The sequence below is a fragment of the Anarrhichthys ocellatus genome, unplaced genomic scaffold (assembly GCF_004355925.1).
Source record: "Anarrhichthys ocellatus isolate YVR2014 unplaced genomic scaffold, GSC_Weel_1.0 scaffold10, whole genome shotgun sequence".
In the NCBI taxonomy this organism is placed as follows: Eukaryota; Metazoa; Chordata; class Actinopteri; order Perciformes; family Anarhichadidae; genus Anarrhichthys; species Anarrhichthys ocellatus.
The window spans coordinates 2,648,799-2,663,994 of record NW_022280040.1 but is presented as its reverse complement, the minus strand read 5'-3'; the positions used below and the strand labels follow the sequence as shown (position 1 = coordinate 2,663,994).

At 42.6% G+C, this 15,196-nt stretch overlaps 1 protein-coding gene across 3 annotated transcripts in view; it reads left to right on the top strand.

The window, feature by feature from the left end:
- sema5a (sema domain, seven thrombospondin repeats (type 1 and type 1-like), transmembrane domain (TM) and short cytoplasmic domain, (semaphorin) 5A) overlaps positions 1–15,196 on the top strand; it is a 107,105-nt gene that overhangs the window by 21,397 nt on the left and 70,512 nt on the right. For all 3 annotated transcript variants that reach the window (XR_004212848.1, XM_031850374.1, XM_031850375.1), the window contains exon 2: positions 7,401–7,613. Coding sequence is in view for 2 of the 3 variants with exons in the window: in XM_031850374.1 (XP_031706234.1) it covers positions 7,466–7,613 (148 nt within the window). In the remaining variant the exon portion in view is untranslated. The remainder of the gene's footprint in view (positions 1–7,400; positions 7,614–15,196) is intronic.

The following is a 15,196-nucleotide window of genomic DNA, read 5'->3' as shown; positions in this document are numbered from 1 at the left end:
AGCCTGGCTCGCTCTTTCTCCCTGTTAATAACTCTCGGCATGTATAGTTTCATGAGTACGTAAATTTCCCAAAATGTCAAACTTTTCCTTGAAGAGGAGCTTGGCACAGTTCCTAAGAAAAATGAATACAAATGAAAACCCAGTTATCTATTTTCATAGTACCCATGTCCGAAGCAGAGAAGAAACCAACTAACCTCAGAAATGATTAATTCTCTGTAATTATGAAGTCGGCCGTGTCGGCCACAAGTCCTGACTCTGCCTTACCTTGACCTAAATTTTAAAGTGAACAGTTTTAAAAGCCATGCTCTCTTTTCAAAGGCCATTCAGCCGAGAGCTCTGCAAAGGTTTTAAGTCACAGGTCAAATTGAACTACAGTACCTCCAGCAATCAAACAGGCAGCAACGATTGGGCCACATCATGATGGTAATCTAGTGCCTAGTGGCGCGTGAGAGCTGTTTCACACGGATGTTTGTCTCTTTTCAGGCATGATGTCACTATTCTTGCCACATATTGCATGTTGTTTAAGCCTTTTCCTCGTCTGGAGATGTGTTGCGTAGAAACGCGCACCACATTCAGGCGAGTGGTAATGCATCAGCATGAGTGCTAGAGGGTTAAGCCTGTTGAGTAAAAATAACAACAGGATTTGGGAAGCTCTGGAGAGTTTGGGTGGGACTCAGGAAGAAATTGCTGGGTGTGTTTTTGAACAAGTCAGAGGATAGTCAGTTTGTGTGTGTAAATGTCAGTGATATACATCCCAGATTTAGCTGGACCAAAGCTATGGTTGTGGTCAGGCCAGTCATCAGGGCTGGTCAAAAAAGCCTTTCACCTCAGTACAGTACACAGACTTTGGTGTGTTTAAGTTTCATTGTGTTTTTCAGCATGAACCAAAAATAAAAAAACAAAAAAATACCAGAGAGGTGTGTGCAACCATTAATCAGATGCAGAGGAGGTGACATTTTTTTAAAGGCTGTTTAGTACTGTGAAAAAGTTTAAGCAGAAGTTTTGCGTAAGAACCTTTGAAGTTAGCTGAGTACCTGTGATGTTTCAGTCCAACACCAGAGAAGCTCTCTGCTGTTCTGCCCCAGCGCCTGTGTTTCATCAACTGTATCACGTCCAAGTCATAGCTCTGGTTTCCAGATCATCTGCAGCAATTAAACTAACAACAGATTTCAATCTCGGAGCATCATTGTGACAGTTATTTGTGGAACATATCTGACCCATATCTGATGATGCCCAATGAGTGAATTTTTCAAAGACTAAGGAAATCTTTCTTGGTCACATAGTGTAGATAGCACTGGGCTTTAAAGTTGAACTGGAGTTTGAAATCTCACTTTGTGTGCAAGAAAATATAAACTGCAATTATTTTGCTGCATTTAAAGCAGATGACATATCTGTGGAAACTCAGCTTCAAGCCTCTTTGTGGGCGTTTCCAAAGCAGCGGCCACAAACAGACGTTCTATCAACTTCTGCTCTGTGGTGCACTACTGAGATATATACAAAATATGTACTATATATTCATTTTAACGCAAAAAGGATTCATAACACCTCGAGACCATTTTGCGATCGGAGCGCACCAGCCACGAAGCCAAATCGGGCCTGGGGCGTAAAGTGTGGGGACCACACCCACCTTCGATGGCGTTAACAAAATCTATCCACAAACATACAAACACCTGGCAAAGTACACAAAACTGCTGTTGTGGTAGTTCTCACTACAGTAGGTGTCTCCAGAACCATATTTTGCCATGATGACGCACACACACACACACACACACACACACTTACAATTGAAAACAATACCAGCTACACACTGTCGCAGCTGGGAATAGCATGCTCACACACACACACACACACGCAAGCAGAATTACTTATTTGATCCAAATGCAGAGAAATATTGGTTCAAAGTAGGAAGCTGAAGTGTGAAATGCATTCTGAGCTGGAGAGAAAACTGGGAGAGCTTTCTACTCAGGTGTGTGTGTGTGTGTGCGTGTCTGTGTGTGTCTGTGTGTGTGTGTGTGTGTGTGTGTGTGTGTGTGTGTGTGTGTAGGTGTTTTACAGAGAAAGACAATGAATGTGAAAGACTGAAATGATAAAATGCACATGTGCACATTTGATTTTGTGCATCAAAAGCAATACTGTGCACCACAGATAAGCTTTTGAAACAAACAAGCCATCTGATCCAAGTGAGCTTTTCAATCTCACTCTTGGAGAGACACAAGCATTTCTTCGCACAGAATTAACCTGCCCCCTGATCCGGGGGTCGCGAAGCGGAAAGGGCCCTGCTGTGCGGCAATGAGCCATTGATGGCGATATCATCACTCCGTCATTCTCTCTGTCATCCTCCGCCGAGCCCGCGAGACACCCGGTGGACTGAGAGCATAAATAGTGAGGGAAAAGGTCAATGACAGGTAGAAACAGAAAGGAGGGGGGGGGGGGGGGGGGGGGGGGAGTGGGATTGATAATGATAGAAGAAATCCGAGAGATGTCAGTGAAAGAAAATCCTCGTGGCAGCCATGAAAAGAAGAAAAGTCAATCGACTCCTTGGTCTGTCAATCATGTTGTGTTTTGTGCATCAGTCAATCGCTCATTCAGGCGCCTCATCAGTCTCTCCGTCACTTTGTCAGATCGTTTGTCAGTCAGTCCCCCAGCCTGACAGTCAGTCAGTCGGTCGGTCGGTCATCTAGTTTTATCGGGTTACTCAGTCAGCCAGTTTTGTAAGTTGTGGGTAGACTTCATGGCCATCATTTTATTCTTTTATCAATCCATAACATAGTTCAATCATAAACTAATCAGCTGTCCTTTTCAACCAGACAGACAGCAAAGTAAAGAGCAAACATCGTCGTCATTTCTGTGCGTGCTTTGCAATTTTGGCGTCTTGTGTTTTAGACCAGATACCGATTGGCAGACAAAGACTCAGAACAACAAACAAAAACTGGCAATAACTCGTTTGATAGACAGAGTGATAAACAGACAAACACCCAGTCAATCACATTCAAGCATACACACACACACACACACACACACACACACACACACACATATAAGCGCTCTGTCTGACAAACATAGAGCTTTATGAAGCAGCTCTGTGGTGTCTTTGTGTGCTCTGGTCTAAAGCAAAGTCTGGGTTGATTCTTACTGATGTGCCCTGTTTGTGAGAGACAGAGAGAGAAAGGGAGAGAGAGAGAGAGAGAGAGAGAGAGATGCATATATCAGCACTGTGTTGTGACCCCAAACTCACCCTCCTCTGACTGTGTTTGGACAGATGGATCATCACTGCACCACTCACATTTGACAAACATGCTTGTATGTGTGTGTGTGTGTGTGTGTGTGTGTGTGTGTGTGTATGCGTGTGTGTGTGTCAGTGTGATGGATCTATAGCCGGCGTTTATTAGGGAGTGTATTCATTATGTATAGTGTAATTTGACTATCATGAAGTCCCCTTCAGACAAAATCAATAGTGGTGTTAATATGATCCTCTCTCCACTCGTTACCGCAGGAAGACTTCAATTGATTAGTTAGCTGACACTTTACTTCTATAATGTAAAAATGCAGAGGTATGGCTGTGTGCGTGTGTATGTGTGTGCGTGTGCATGTGTGTGTGTAATACTGTCCATACGCAGGTGAACGTGCTATTTTCTAACTTTCCAAAACTATGCAGCAAACAGCTATTGATTATCTGAGCCAATCCATTATTCAGCTCAAAAACATTTCACTGCAAGTAGACTTCACATCTGCATTATTCTTCGTCTACTTTTTTGTGAGTTGGACATATACTATGCTGTCTTTAATTGTGAGTTTTGACATTACACCACCATAATTGAACAAGCCACACAATTATTCAGTGGATTTTAATTGCCGTAAAAACAAGAATAATAACAATCGTAATAATTTCATCATTTGTTATAAAAATGTGTGGATGCTAATATTATGCAAGAATCATTTGTCACTCGTTCGTCAATTATTTTTGAATTAATGAAACTCATGAAAAGATTTCTGCTTGACAGGTTTGGCAGTTGTCTCAAGCAATTTGCACGTGAGGATTTACACAATGAGCATTTTTAATGAACGGGTCTGAGAGTTAGTATATAGATCATATAGATCATTAGCAGCGCAGTCACCAAAAAGAAAATGCTGCCATTTCGGATGGGTGAGACCGCTATTTGTGTCCCATGTGAAACCAAAAGTGACTGACTTTACATTACATTGACTTTACACTCGTTAAGTGATGCTGCGCAAGAAAGACTGGTATGGACGGTTGTTATTTATTTGCGCTAGTTACGTCGCGGTGTCACATTATTATTTTATCACAAACTATGATCTTCTTTCTAGCCTTAACCAATCGCAGAAATCTGTTGAGGTTGTAGATTTTCTAGGGTTATCATAAAGATTTTATGGATACTGTATTTTGTACTGAAAAATTGAGATTAAACCATTTTGACCTGCTAATTATGACTTTTGATGTTTTGTCAGTCTTCTATTTGTGGCAATGTAGTGTATGGTTCTAAGAGTCAAATGAATAACTAATATCTCGGATGTCACCCCGATGAAGCCAATAAACGAGGGTATTAAAGCATGCACTTTAGATGGTGGACTTGTGTTGCAGCTCACACTGGTCTGTGTCTTCTCGTCTTCTCTTTACACTATCCTGCCAGGAATACTGTATTGTACTCTTATTTGTCCTCCACATGCATTTCAAATGACAACATCGTTTACAACATGTTTCATCTTTTTGTATGGCTAGGAAACTCTCTGCTAAGTGCACCGGTGTGTTGTCCATCACCGGGTCCCAGGGTGATTTCAGAGTGTGTGCATGTGTCTAAATGCACTGGCACTGTACGTGTGTTTTTGTGTGTCCTTATTTGTAGAGGGGTGAAAGAGAGACGAGAGAGAAAGAAGTAGGAAAAGGATGAGGAGGAGGAGGAGGAGGCGATGGTGGAGGCTTGTATTCATGCCCTGGAGATGATTTAGAGTTTAGACCACCGAACAGCACAGAAAGCCCTTCCAGTTTTCTCCCACAGGACCAGTCGGTGGCTTGTGGTGAGTTAAAGACAAAATAGGATCCACCTGAGATCACTTTAGGGGGAATGAAACAATAAAATGGTTTGGTATTAAATCAAGTTACGGCTGTCTGTCTGTGCTCTGGTACTTAAAAGACATGATGCAAATGCATGTGTGGGCATAAATCAGGTCTTTAAAGTGACATATGCATATTTTTTCCATTTACTTTTGTTTTTATTTTTTATTTTTTGCTTTAAATCTCACAGCACATTTTAATATTAGATTAAACAACTACAACTGAAAGGGTTTGAAAACACCCCATGAATCAGTCAAACCAGGAGAAATACATGAGTGATAAAGAGACTGATAATACAAAATGGTTAGCTAAATGCTTGTTCTTGCAATAACGTTACAAATTGTGCATATACGAGATGGTGGAACTTTGTTTTCTGAACATGCGCACGTGTTGTGTTGTATGTACTTGTGGTGCAGACATGATATAAGGATGCGTGTGCACGGCTGTTGCAGAGGTAACTCAGCTCCTGCTTCTGTCGTCCAGCCCTCTGCTGTACGTCTGCGTGTGTTTGTGTGTTGGGGACAGACACATATGTACAATACTTTTAACGACAGCCCTTTATAAACATGCAAGCACACACACGACTGTAAAATCATCAACAATCTAATTTCTTACGTCAAGTTCCCCCTCTGTGCCAAGAGGATCAGGTATATATTTCTCCATAGTGAATGCAGACATAAACGTTTATAAGACTGAATTAAAAATGACAAGAGTAATGTCCCAGCCACAGACTACCTGGGGGAGATGACTTGCTCGCTTTCGGTTGCAACAGGTAAAATGGCTTTTTGGTGAAGGAAAAAAAAGAGAATAGCAGACACAGAAAAGTCACATTCAAAACGACAGGTTGACTAAAACAAAGCTGCAAAAGAGCACAGAAGTTGACGTGTGAACCGTCAAGACGAAAGGGAATCAGAACAGAGAGAGGAAACTGGCACTGGCTATCACTGACTGGCCCCCGCCATGGATGACAGATGTTTTACATTACTTCTGTGGGTGAAGGCAAACCGCATCTCCCCCGCTACCTGTGCATTTATACACTGGACTTTGAATGAATTCTATATTGGCCCACAAGGTCATGGATCCTATTCATGAACACTGAAGGCAGAGTTAACTTTCCATCCATGGGGAAAATAAAATAAAACCACCACACTCACAGCATGAGGGTTTTCATGTGCAGGCAGGTGTAGAGAAGGTGCCTTACTGTATGTTTTACCCAATAGCCACTCAAAGCTTCCCTGCACTAAGGGCCATTCATACTTCAGAGGGAGAGGTTTGCCTTTTTTGGCTCAGTTAAATTTTTTTCTTTTATGTTTTATCTTCCTATTACATGTTGCCTTCTCAAAACAAACAGGGTATTAATAGTTGTTGCTTATTTGCAACCCACCATTCACACTAAATCCACTCTGTCATGGAGGGAGGATTCTTCTGTTCTTGCTCTACAAAGCACAATTTTTCCCCCGCTGACTGGACAACAGTTGAAAATCCTATTTCACATGCAATAAGATAGTAAATGCTCCACAGGTTCGACTGCAGAATACATTTTTCTCTTATGAAACAAAGCAAAGGCTTGCCATTGCACTTTACTGCTGAGATCCTCAGCTCCTTCACTCGCTCCACCACACACGCTGCTCAAACCAGGGTGTACAGTCAGGCGGGGGGGCTTATTCCTTTCTTGCACACGGCATGAATCATTTCTGGTAATAGCATCACATAAATGATTAGCAAGTAATGATGTAGACGGTCTAGAACGCTCATCAATTCACCCCCACATAGAAAAGAAATCAGGAACAATTGAGTTGTGCAAACGGCTTTGTTGTTCTTGCAGGGAATGACTTTTCTGGGAAACACAAATCTGCAGCAAGCATTATATAATAATCACATCCAGCAATTTGAGTGCTTGGTTGTGAATACAAACATCAGATTTGCAGCAGCTATAGGAATCAATTGACCCGCAAGGAGTGCTGCGCACTGCAGCTCCGTACATGTATCCTTCACACATATTCACACAAACAGACTCTTAATAATGAAAAACTCATGCATGCACACACACATGAACATTGAACCATTGCTGCCATTCACTATTACATGCAAACAGCTCAGCAACCCCCCCCCCCCCCCCCCCGATCAGTCACACTTTCTCCCCTTTGCACCTCCCTCCCTTGTTCCCCTCTTGTCAGAATTTATTTTTTATGCTTTTCATCTCACGGAGTGAATCCACTGTGCTTGTAGCGAAGTGCTATACCGTATCAAGCTTTTCAGCGCTTTGATTCAAGCGAATGTGAAATAAGTCTTTGTTTAAACCTAAATCTGTCTCTTTCTGTCCTTTCAGGTGTGTCTCTCCAATGCTTCTTGGCCCCTGAGGCCTGAGGAAAAGTGAGCCAAGCCCAGGCCCCCATGGGACCTCCTGTTACCCAGCATGCACTGCTACTGCTGCAGTGCATGCTGGTCCTGTGGCCCGCAGGCGTGGCCAGTAGGAGAGGGCCAGTGCTGCTGCCTGAATCTCCCTGTCACAAGACAGAGCACCCACTCATCCCACACTCAGGTAAACTTGCACACACACACACACACACACACACCAGGGAGACACCATAATTATGTGAACTGTATGCAATTAAACTGTTATAATGTTCTCATTATGCTTTCTCCCTACTTTTGTTTCTCACTGTCGAAGACATATATTCTGTTCATGTTTTCAGTTCACTGCGGAGCAACGACAAACGCATTCAGCCGAGGGTCACTAGTTAACATGGTCACTCGTTAAACCAAAACATTGGCAGCGTCTATGGCTGCAATAGACATGTTGACTGATCAAAAATGCAGATAAAGTTTTAGTCACGGTGTTTGACGTTCTTTACATGACCACAGATAACGTAGTTGTAAGGATCTAGTAACTTGTACTCTTGTAATGTCTCACCGGTACAACGCTGGTACAGTTTGCTCCACCAAATAAATGTATCTCAACTCATCAACTGCCCGACAAAGGGCTCTTATTTACAGTCTCTAAAATTCCCCTCCTCCCTTCCCCCGCAGAGGATGGCACATTAGACTGTCCAAAAAAAATAGAAAAGTAAGCCGGAGACTGTGTTTTCAAACCACTTTACGTTAGCTTACTTTGCCAACTAACTACATCTGATGCCTCCCTTTCCTCTTTGCTCCTTCCCTTGAGACACGAAAGCAGACACAACCTTCCTCGTATGCCTCGACTACATGGCTCTGCAGTTTTTACGTACAGCATGTTCCGCATCAGATTTCATCGTCCTCCCCCCTTTATCTCACATTGCTATTGAGCAACTAAACTGTAATGAAATGATGTGAAACGTGGTCAAAAGAAAGCATCAGAAGCGATCAATGCAGTTCTGTCTGCCCTGTGCGAAGCAGCAGAATGTCATTGAGCTGTTTTCAAATTGAAATGAACTAGCAGACCAAGGTCACTGAGTGTGTCCAAAGACCCACATGCATGCCTCATTTTATGCCTCATAACGACGCTCAGCACAGATGCGAGGACTCTTCCTCTGCAACCCTTTCTCTCTCTCAGCGTCTTTCTTCTCTGTCTTTGTCCGTTCATTGTTAGCTGAGGTGGCACTCTTCCCTCTGCGCCAATTGAGTGCAATGATGATGACTAACTGCCCAGCTAACATAATATGTTCCTGCCTTGTGCTTTTTGCATTAAGGGGGGTCACGCAGCAGCCAGCGGGTCAGCTGTGGTCGACGCGTTTGTGTTCTCTAATGTACAAGAATGGCCCATTAAGCTCCGGTGGCCTAATGCTATGGTTAAAATATAGGAGCGTTAATGAAAAGGGTTGATATTTCAGTTAGTAATCAGACATGGTTCACTAAGACAAAGCCGACTGTACAAAAGAAGAGAATAGAAAGTGAGAGTAACTCAGAGGCTTCACCGTCTATGGGTCAGTGTCTGAATGATCAGCTGTGATGATACAGTGGTTTCCTACTGCAGGAACAATCTGAGGCTTCATTGGAGACATACAGTATTATATAATGGTAAATATAGTACTGTGAAATATAGTACCGCTTAGCTTCTTTTTCCAATAAGGCTATATGGGAAACCTGAGGCAGTCTACTCAGTCCCACACGTGCATTCAGAAGGTTAGTGAAAAGGTGGAACTATTGTTCAAATAATTAAATTGCATGCATACACATGCACAGTGTGCATGTACATTTCATTGGCTTGTTAATGTGGTTGACCCCTAAAAGTTCAGCCGAAGTTTCTGAGCTCACAAGCTTGTTGTCTTGCCTACACATCAGCTTTGTTGACCTGGTTTCAAAGCTTGAAAGCTCCACAGACTTTCCATGTGTAGGGTATTTTTTTTCTTCTTTTTTTTATGCTTTCATGACGGGGACAAAGAACAAAAAGTTTCCCTTTTAATGCTGGTTTTATCTTTATGCTTTGTTTACTTGCATTCCAATCTTATTTATTCCCACTATATGTTAAGAATCAGCAAATTTTGCAGAGCAGCTGCTTATTCCCATAGTCTCATGAAGATATCCATTCATCTTTGCCTTCTCAGTTATATTCAAGCTCAGGTTTTTTAATGACTTTCATTTCATGGCCTGATGACAGTCTTTTGTGCTGTTCAAACACATCTCATTGTTCTAAATCAGTATCCACACCGCCAAATTACAGCCCTAGCTATGAGTCATTGCAGAATATGCAGACACATATGCACGCATACGTACAGACATAAACAGACAGTGTGTGAGGGAAAAGAAACCTCTCGTTAAACCTATGATCCTTCTATCCTTTGTGTGTTATTGTGCTCCGTGTAATGCAGTGTAATCCCAGGTTGTTGAGAATGTATAGAGCGAGTCTGCCGTGGATCCTCTTCAGCCAAGTTGGGAGGACTACAAACACATTACATATGCCCCTGTGGATCACAACACGCCGGCTCTGCTCAGGCGATACTTTTCCTCTGAGACATACATTTAGAGATCTGTTTTGAGTCTTATAGCTAAGGACATGCAGGTGATGAAAGAAATGTTGGTTTCATATTTTGATGAATACACTTTGCTTTCTAGTCTAAAGTTAAATGACTTGCTGGGGAGAGAGCGGTATCAATCTTCTCATCATATTCTCACCAGGAAACCATATTAATCCTTTGAAAGGAAAACATTTTTTTGGACAGTTGGTGGGACAAAACAAGCAATTTGACAACATCACGTTGGACTCGCATATTTTCACAATCTTCCTGACATTTTAGAGGTCAAACAATTACTTGAAAGAAATGGATTAATCAACTACAATCAGATGAATCTCTTCTGGCATGTGATAGAAAAGCAGTCTTTTTATATTCAGGGCTGGGCTGACAGTAGAGTAGGTGATGGAGATAAAAGAGTGATATTCTGCTTTTGGGTTTTTTAGCTCTTGGACTGGGTCTGCAGCTAATTCCTTACTGTTTGTTCACCTTGCTGGTAAAAAAAAATGATTTAACAATATCTCCAAACGTATGTCCAATATACTTTTTGTGGTTGTGACCAGAGAAGCCAAGTTCAAGGATCGTCTGAATGTGTTCCAGTGACAGCATTTCTTTCTCTCAGTGTGATTGCGGCCTGACTGTGGAAGGGCGTGCCTCACATGGGTTTTTGACCCCACAGGGGAATGGTGGTTTTCTGACTTGGCACAACACTTGGCTGACAGACCTGCTACTGTAAAGTGGACGCTATAGTCTAAAAAACACTTTCTGCTTCGTATGGCGGTTTTAGAAATGTGGGGTTTTAGAAAGAAAGTACACCGTACAGCTCAGCAGCTACGTTCAGAAGGTTTATACAACATGTACACTCGCTACGCCTTCGTGAAAACGGGTCTGAATATAGCTTCAACAGAGGTCCAATGTAAATGTGTGTCATTTATAGAATTATTTTAGGAGGGGTGTTGAACGATGGCGGTGCACAGTGTGCATGTACATCTATCCCTATATTCTTGGTAAAGAACAGGTTTTTTTTCACAAGGTTTTTTTCTGACCTAACATTTGTAGTCTTGTTGTAGCTCAAGGCCCCTGAGATACGTATGCTGTATTAATAAAGTGTTGCATTTAACAAGTGCTCCTGGGTGAAGGCTTGAAGGCTTTTAAAGGTTATAAACTGTGATGTAAACAATGCCTTCACAGGCCAACTCCAAGTGGAGGGCCATGTCTCTGAGGAGTGGAACCGGCAGACTTGTTTTACAGCCACAGACTGAGCTCAGCTTTTATCATCCCTGAACGGCTAACACATCGTTATAGAGAGGGGAGTGAAAGCAGGAAAATAAACAAATGGCTTCATAGCATTCATAAACGCAACAGGCTACAACTAGTTTCAGAGATCTTTTGGGTCATTTGGGGGGGGGGGGGGGTTCTTTTAAACTGAAAGCCCTCCAAGGTCTTGGGCTCTTGAATTCCAAAACATTAAGTCTGCTTTATTTTTGTCTGAGGTCAGCTATGTTCTAGCCATGTTTTATTTCAATGGATGACAGGCATGTCAATGGCATGAAGAAGGGCCTGTCCATATTTTTGGATTTGTATGTCTTTCATTTACCCGCTGCAATAAAAGTCCCGCATGTCCTTTCCCTACATATATATTTTCATCCCTTTTTTTATTTTTAAGTGGCCTAAAGATATTTGGTCATCTTCTTAAATGGTTGTGTCTTCTCCCGCAACCCCTAGAACCAAACGACTCCTAAATACACATTAAGATTTAAATATTTTATTGCACACTTACTTGTGGCTTCACGGTGGTTTGTTTTGCATGATTCACTCGTGGTCCCGGGGCCACAGCACAGCCACAGTAGTGTAAGTTTTTAGGACTTTTAGCTGTAAAATGTGCTTGTTTTTCTTGCTCTAAATCACATAAAAATAAAACAACCTTCGAGGAAAGAGCAGCGTGCGAAGGTTTTAACTTACCTCGCCTTTTGCTTTGGATTTTGTCAAACTGAGCAGGTGTTTGTTTTTTCGACAGCTTGGCCAAACCATTTCCTCAAATCAACTTGACGAAATAGTTGCCATTCTTTTTGCCGCCCATCACCACACTGCTGCATTTAGAGTGAATTGGCTCTTCATGTACGCGAGCGCGCTCGCTGCCACACTCTATTTACACCACTCACAGACAAGCCATTCATATTTCAGAATTGGTTCCACATGTTGCCATTGTTGCTGGCCTTGCAGTACTGAAGAGCACTAACTTTGAGCAGCGGCAGACTGAAGACTGGCGTGGCCACCGATGCTGGGTGTAAATATTTATACATCCTGTCATTTTGTCTTTGTGTCAACTGCTCCGTGTCAGAGCGGGGGATAACAAACGGGCTGTGAGTGATGGGCTGTTCTATTCTGAGGAGGAGGGAGACAGGGGTTAAAGGCATAAGATGGGACCGAGTAAGGGGGGCTGGGGTGTGTAAGTGTGTGTGTGTGTTTGTTGGTTTTGTGTTGGCTGAGAGCCCTGGCTTCTGAATTCTCATCCCAGTCCGTGAGTGTGAGTCTGAACGTGTGTGTGCGATTACGCATTTGGCTCATCGGCATCCAATCCCCTGATTCAGGCAGCTGCTGCACAACAAGCATGGCTGTGATGTGATTACATTATCACATGCATTTAGAGTGTAGCGGATATGAACCCATGTAACATGCAAAGCAGGCCGGAAATCTAGGAAGTGAGATTAAAAGTGGGATTTGTTTTTTTGTGATAATTAATAGCTGGGGTTCGTGCTACTGTTTCGTTTTCTATTGGATTAACAACAAGGTTTGTTTTATGGGATCATTAAAACCCTAAAATGAGCTATTACAGCCCATCCAAAAACAAATGTATATCACAAGATGGATCAGAGTTCACATAAGTGGGCTAAGTCTCTGGTGAAGCTAACCAAATATCCTGCAGTGTGGTTTTTAAAAATCTTTCCAAGTGTGCCACAGTATTATATCCACATGTAGTAAACCTGCTGCTAAACCCCCACGAGTTTGAGTTTGTGAAGCTCGGTATATTTAGTTCCACAGCTTTGGGAAGGCCCATCCATGCTGGATGTTATGAATGTTTATGAATGGTCCTTGGCCCCGTCACAAAAGGCCATAAATCCTTTGAGTGCTGTTATGTTCAATTAGAACCTTTTGCCCCCTTCTTCACACAACAAAAATATCCTCTCTTCTCTGCTTCTGTCTCTCACACACGCACGCACACACACCCAGGCACACACTCTCACACACTCCATCACCCCGTTAGCGAGCCTCCCCTGGTGAGTCAGGGAGATTTATGGGGAGAAGCTGGGTTCGTCGAGCGGCGTCTTCCCCCGGGGGGTGTCACTGCCACATTGGTATGCCAGGGATCCTCTCGATGGCGTGAAAAATAAGCCCAGTGGAGCCAAAGGATTGGCACATCCCAAACTTTGTGTCTCCCTCCAGAATGAGCAGAGCAGCCGCCATTAACCAAAATAAACTCTTCGGGGTGAAGTTGTTCGTGATCTCCCAGATATTTATTTCACCTCTGCTAATGAAAATGTATTGGAGCTATGAAACCTGGAGCCAGACGCGGGATGCTTTTTCCGCTCGCAGTTCCCTGGTACCCGTCGCTGGAGACTTGAAAGAGAGCAAGGGAACATGTCTTTGCATACAGCGGTGCTGTCTCGCAGCAGATGATATTGTTTTGTTAGGAGACTTGGAGTTTGGTCCCACTACGTGAGCTGGAGGAGGCAGATGTTCCTTGGAAGCTCCCAGTTTTCTTGTTCCGTTTGTCTTCGTTCTGAATCACCGAAAACCCCAAAAGTACCTGCTTTTGATGCAGTCAAGGGACAGCGTGCTTTCATTTGAAACGCTGTCTGACAGGTGTGCCTGAAGATAATGTGTTGCAGGGACGATATTCAAGCTGTCCTCTCCCTCTGTACTGGCCCTGATGGAGAGCTCCCTGGTAAATTAAAAAAGTCCCTTTGAAATTTTTAGTCTGGAAATAAATCACAAATGGAGTGATGAATGATTTAACAGTAAATCACTGTAGCAACTGTAGCACTGCTAAAAACTCTGCAGGAGTTCTGGCACCTTACTCAAAACTACTAATTTCTAGCTATCTGGAGGAAATGTCCTGTATATGGGGATGATCTTTGGAAGTGTAACCCGACAGTATGAGAAGAATACGTTATTATGACTGCAGATTAAGCATGTGACGAGTAATGGGGATAACACGTCACTGTAATGACTGATTGACCACCCTAGACTAGACATATCGGGTAACCAGGCGGTAGACAGGCCGGCCTCATCGCTCGGCAACCATACGAGGCCTGTGATTCGATTGGTCAGGGGTTAATGGGCTGGGCGCCATGAGCACAGACAGGCATGTTGTGGATAAGATGTCAGTGTCTGTCTGGGATATCTCTCTCTCTCTCTCTCTCTCTGTATGTATTCACCATACCAAGGCCAATTTCCATAAAAAGTCTGACTCTCATCGGCCCTCATCCTTCATCCGCAGTATACATTTACATGAAAGCGGTCACTCAACAGTATAGTGATGGTTTACAAAAATCAAAAGACTGCCCACTGAGTCGCAAGAAGCTAGATTTCAGTATTTCGAACATATTCACTTATGAATGGAGGTTTCAGGTGTCAGGTTTGTTTTTGTGAGGCTGAGAAGCACTAATGTAAGAGTGCTTTGATCCGTGGAAAACTATCTTTTGAACGAATGGATTTTTTCTACCAATGACAGCTCTAAGATATTTTGTTATTTATTCAATCTCCTCTACATTTTCGTTAGTCGGAGAGACAATATTTGCATCATACCTGATCGTTTTCTTAAAGAATAGTAATTACACAATGCTAAACTTTGTCATTGTACCACAATGGAAAATGCTCCTCCTGCCGTGTTCATAACACAGAAATATGATGATCTATCACTGTGTCTTAATTGTGCAAAAGGAAAAACTAAATCACCCAAAATTGTCTAGAGGACTTTGCAATGTGTAACAAAGAAGACTATTAAAAGGGATGGAGACATGTTTTATTACTTTAAAGATCATTTTGTTCCCCAGATATTTCACTTAAGTAAGAGCACCGATACCACAATTACTCCATCAAGTAAAAGTCCTGCATTCAAAATCTCACTTGAATAACCGAACATTACCATCAGCTGAAAGTACTTAAAGTATTGAAAGTAGATGTACTCATT